Source organism: Zophobas morio, unplaced genomic scaffold (assembly GCF_036711695.1).
Source record: "Zophobas morio isolate AGI-343-1 ecotype UQ-CSIRO unplaced genomic scaffold, CSIRO_AGI_Zmor_V1 ptg001181l, whole genome shotgun sequence".
NCBI classification, from domain to species: domain Eukaryota; kingdom Metazoa; phylum Arthropoda; class Insecta; order Coleoptera; family Tenebrionidae; genus Zophobas; species Zophobas morio.
Genome location: NW_026973280.1, coordinates 63,291 through 68,880, shown reverse-complemented (window position 1 = coordinate 68,880; position 5,590 = coordinate 63,291). Strand labels below are relative to the sequence as shown.

The 5,590-nt window shown below is 26.7% G+C and overlaps 1 protein-coding gene across 2 annotated transcripts; it reads right to left on the bottom strand.

Annotated features, from left to right (window-relative positions):
- Positions 1-1,105: 1,105 nt before the first annotated feature.
- LOC135122389 (RING finger protein 148-like) lies at positions 1,106-4,491 on the bottom strand. 2 transcript variants are annotated; one of them, XM_064046566.1, is made up of 9 exons: positions 4,271-4,491; positions 4,052-4,214; positions 3,913-3,990; positions 3,739-3,849; positions 3,590-3,682; positions 3,052-3,201; positions 1,706-1,779; positions 1,389-1,584; positions 1,106-1,333 (listed from the first exon to the last, which is right to left on the bottom strand). In XM_064046566.1, exons 1-9 carry the CDS (start codon positions 4,394-4,396, stop codon positions 1,110-1,112), a joined length of 1,215 nt encoding a protein of 404 aa, XP_063902636.1. In that variant the 5' UTR covers positions 4,397-4,491; the 3' UTR covers positions 1,106-1,109. The 2 variants fall into 2 exon arrangements, with proteins under 2 accessions (XP_063902636.1, XP_063902637.1); XM_064046567.1 differs by having other exon boundaries at positions 3,590-3,631.
- Between the last annotated feature and the right edge of the window lie 1,099 nt (positions 4,492-5,590).

Genomic DNA, 5,590 nt, shown 5'->3' with positions numbered 1-5,590 from the left:
GACTTACACTATCTTGAATTTTTAAATGCACCAGTTTTTTTGTTTTATATGACTTATTGCTGCTTCAATATCTAGCACACGATATTAACCTACTTTCTGTATTGTTTATAGGCTCTGATGCAAAAGGAGCTAACTTCTTTACCAAAACATAACCCAGTTAGATGCCTTATGGAATCACTATATAAAATCTCACTCATCATGATAAACAAAATATTAATTTAAAATACAATAGTTTTCATAATAGAGGATGTCACTGTGGTTTCTTTTTTAAGGGTCACGTATAATAGAATTAACAAAAGCCGTGTTGCTCTCTCTTTTATGTATTTAAGCCCCTTTCCACTACGCAATAGTTATCCTCTTTTAATTTACATAAACAATCTTTATATTTAACTTACATAAAACTCGCATAAACGTTTAAATAACTTTTTTTTTAGCTCGGGGTGAGCCTAATAGGTTTAAACATATATTGCATACCTAATAAATATAATAATTTGAATATTTAACAAAGCAGCTTTATACAATGCCAGCTTCCGGAGTTGTCATATTGGTTATCTATACGAACTAAGGTATATAAAACACATAACAGTGTTAAAGGATTCTCTTTCAGTTTAACGACAAGTTATCACAGCCTATCCCCCTGCACAGTATAAAAATCTTTGTAAAGCAGGTAAACGCAGGCGTTAGCAACCATACCAACTATATAAACCCCTTTGTAAGAATAATATAAACTGTGAGGAAGTAATGCACCGTAACGAAAATGCCCAGAGTTATAACAATTAAAATAAATAGCCGGCCTATAAAAAATGGTTTTCCTAACACGTCAGCAGAATCCAATACCATTTTATAAAGTTATTATATTTTATCTATTTGTTACTATTATGATAAGCTGGTAAAATTGCGTATTATTCGATAAAAAGAAAGGCAGGTTGCAAGTTGACATTTATTATATATAATATAAAAGCGCTCAACTTCATGTGGACTTAAAGGTGCAGTAAAAAATGATTGATTTGCAAACTTTACAGCAATAATAGCGTTAAGAAGTTCATAAAACAATATTCCACAGTAAAGAAAAAATATACAATATTTGCTAAAGAATTACAGAAGCTACTTTAGTGAGCATCGAAAGAAAACATAATATTATTTGCATTGTTATTATCATTATTATCGTCATCGGCAGAATCACTATGACCACCACTATTATCATTACTATTATTCAGACTTGGCATATCCTCTCTGCCTACATGTTTTTTAGTACGAAAACGCCATATACGGCGCCACCATGAATTTTTCTCAACGGGCGGCTCAATTTCCAAGCCAACAGTAAGGGCCATATCTTCATTAATGAATTATTAATAGTGATAATAACCATAATAATGATAAAAAATAACCATTGGTTCTAGGAAATAAGAGGGCAACTTCCTCGTCGCTAGTATGGGAGGGACAAGGCGAAGACGGGCACGTGTCCTCCTCAGAAAGCAGCCCGTAAATATTCAACATGCAAATGGGGCAACGCCTTTGGTCGGCCAGCCAAGTGTCAATACACGATTGGTGGAAATGCTGGCCATGCCCACAAATGAGTTCTCTCTATAAAAAAATATATTTTAATTGATAATGGTTTTTTTATAAAAACTAAAATAGATAGAAGTATAGAAATAGTACTAGTGTGTATTTATAAATAAAAAACATAGTGTGGTATTATAGAGACCAATAACTGTCCCTCTTGAAAATCTTGCAAGCAGATAACGCAAGAAACGAGTGTGTCTTCAGCATCAGTAGGGGCTAATTAATATCATAAATGATATTAATAATCTTTTAAGCTCAAAATATAAAGGTTCAAGTATTTACTTTCGGCGCTTTACACGCGCACGCAGAATAACAAAATATAAGATTTGTATAGATAAGATTTTTTAATTTATTTTTCATTTATATGATTAATTATTACATGAAAGTTACTATTTTACAAAATCTTATTAATAAAAATGTTAATTACTTTAGATCAAATAATGTAAATCTTTATAAAAGTTACGTGTACGACATAAACGAATGTATAATTGTAAAACAATTACACTTGCATTCATTTAAAAAGAAAAAAAATTAAATAAATAAACTCACCTTTTATTTGAAAAATAAAAAATATATAAAATCATTAGAAAGTAACATAATTGTAATCCATATTTTAAAAAAAAATTTTCTTTTTTATTATAAATGTAGTAAAATTAATATACTGAAAATTGGTATATATTAAGATTATAAAAAATTAAATTTTAGAGATTCTATAACACTTTACTTTTTTAATAAAGCTTCTAATAGCAATAAATTTAGAATATAATTAAATAGCAAAGATCTTATTAATTATAAAATTAAAAATAAAAATCATAATTATATTTTTTTTACATAGTAAAGTATAAAATTTTCTTATTTATAAAAAATATTAGAAAATTATAATATTTTTGAAATAAAATAGATGTAATAAAGTGTAAAATTCTTATGTTATCCGTTAAATATTAATTATTAAGCTCTTTCCTCTAATAATATATATAATATCTAAAACTTTTAAAAAAAAATAATAAAAATGTAAAATATAGAATATACATGCATCATTATTTAGAGTTAATATGAAATTAACTCTAAATAAATTATATATCTTTTTTATGTTAATTAATATAAATGGAATACAAAAAAATTACTTTTCCTTTAAAATAAAATATAAGTAGAATCCAAAATTTATTATAAAAAATAAAATTTTTATAAATTTAGAAATTTTCACAAAAATATGTGGCCACAACATAAATTTATATTATAAACAACTTTAAATTTAAAAAAGATAAAAATCTTAATTTTTTTGTGTTATAATATATAAAAGTATTATTTATAGTAAGTTAATAAAAGTAGAACAATTAAAAAATAAATTAATAAGAGCTTAAATATTACGTAACTATAATAAGAATCAAAAGTAAATATAAAGCATTTATATAACAAACTACGTTTAAAATTTCTCTACGGAAAAAATTTAATTCAATAAAAATAAAAATTTTTTATAACCAAGTCAACCATTTTTATATTTAAAAGTTTTGAATTTCTTAATCTTCTTTAAAGTTCTCTCGCGCTTGAGTGCTTCCCGCCGTTGCTGTTCTCGCTGCTCCAGCACACGTGCGCGCCGTTGCTTGAAAAACGTAGCCAAAGACACCAAACAGAAAAAAACTTTTATAAAAAAATTACTATAAAAATAAAATATAATTTCATAATTTACTTTAAAATTATAAACGTTTATAAAAAAAAATTTTAAAAATAATTACAATAAACGTAGTAAAAATTTACTTTTATTAACTAGCAAAATTAAAAAAAGCTATAACCTAAAAAAGGGTACAAAAATAGGCGAACAAAATATTAAAATGTGCAGTATTACAACAAATAAAGTAAAACTTATTAAAGTTAAATGACAATAAAGTTGCTAGACAGATTATTTTCATTAATTTTACTAAAACAACAAAAAAAAAATGGAATGGTTTTTCACATATAAATTATTGATCTAAAATTGCTGAAAAAAAGTAATTGTATTTTTTAAAATTAATAAAGTAAAGATTTTAACCTGAAATAACCACTAAACCCAAACTTCCTTTAAAAAGAACATCTTGAAAATCGTCCCAAGGATTAACATTTTTAAAATTAATATCAAGACGTACTTAATTAATAAATTATTGAAAATAGAATGCCTACAGCTAAATAAAGTCTAATAACCTCCGTTAGTGTTTATAATCAAACGCTTTAAAGAAATAAAATCTATGGCCTCCATAAAGATAACGGGAACTTGTAACCAACCCAGACTTGAAGTCAAAGAAACAGAGTGCCCTTAGGGTTTATTATTGTTATAAACAATAATTAATAATAAAAAATATAAGAAATACACAATACCAATTATCACAGCGGAGGCACCAGCATTCTGTAGAGCTTTCACCTGTCGCTCAAAAGTACAAGTTCCTCCGCCTTCAACTAGTATTATATATAACAAAAGGAAGTATACTAAGAACATATATATATAAATATAAAGGACCAAGAGCAACCCAAAGTGAATCATGACTGAAACTATTGACCTTAAACGTTAATCTTAAAGGGTTTATTTGATTAAAGGCTTTAGAACAAATTTCTTCAGACGGCAAAAGTGTAGGCGAAGCACCGTATAAATTTTCTAAAATGCTACCTTGGCTAAAAATTCCCTGTTAAACTTAAAATTAAAGAAAATTATATTAAAAAAAAGGTAATTATACAGTGCCTGAAAAGGCTGTTCAGTTAAGTACTGTAAATTAACATAAACAAAGATCTCGGCACAAGTTGCTTCAGAGTAACTTTTTACAGAACAAAGTGCGATAAACGTGCAAAGTAACAATACTCTTGCCATATTTTATGATAAAACAAATATATGAAACTAGAAAGGGTCATCCAACCGAACAGTCAACAACTCTAAAGATACTGGCAGCGGACAGCAGAAAGCCTTCTACAAGCAATAACAATTGCACCGGAAGTCTCTTGGATTCTAGAGACGCCGAGTTAAAAAAAGAAGTAATAAAATAAACCAATCATATTAGCATGATATTTGTAAGCAAAACCTTGGTGACGAGCTCGTAAATGGTTCGTTTATGGCTATTTTATCATTTTAAAACTTAATAGCTAAATGTCCAATTAACTTTAGCTCTTTTTAATCGTTCATTAAAACCAAGTAAAATTAGGTATTTAATAAGATTAAAAGATTATCTTTTAAATATGTATACTATAAAATGTTAGAAAGCCCGTTAAAGTGGATTATATAGAATTAAATGGTCTAAGTTTTTTAATTTCACAGGTTATTATGATACAATTCTAAGGCATAATGAATCTGTAATAACTTTACATGTCGTACGTGAGAATGGCATTGAAGTCTTTGATGTTCTAAACTCTTAGTGCCTTAATTTCGCAGATACCGTTATATTAAAACTTACAAATAATAGCTCGCAGTTTAATTTGTTTCAAAATATATTGTACTATTTTTTACAAACCATTTATTTTATAAAAGTAAATTTTTAAGATCGTCGTTTCTGTATTAAAATGCTAAATTAGAAAGACTAACGTATAGTTGGGGGGTTTAAAAAGATTTTTTTTTAACTCGAATTTTTTTTTAATAGTTCCTTAGATTTAGTAACTGCATTTTATATTCATGTATTACTGGCGAACCAAAAAAAATGTTATATAGAGAGTAATCATAGGATGAAAGCAAACTTAACTTATTGTAAAAAACTTAAAAATTATATATATTGAGCAAAATGACTTTGTATTTTAATTAAAGTTTAAAAATTAACTGAACTTGTAATCTATTCGCCGTACACCTTTACGTAACTATATTTAAATAAGGTATTGCATACTATTTCTAATTAAATAGCCGTTCGGTAAGTTCTGTGCTCTACTTTTAAAATAAGACACGTCTATAATGGAAAGTTAAGTTTATTTAACTATAAAATTTAGAAGAAAAGCTAAATACTGCATTTCATATTACCGTACTTTGTTATCAAAAGAGAACTAAAACACTTTTATAAGTGAATGCTTCCGTTCTTGTAGAGGC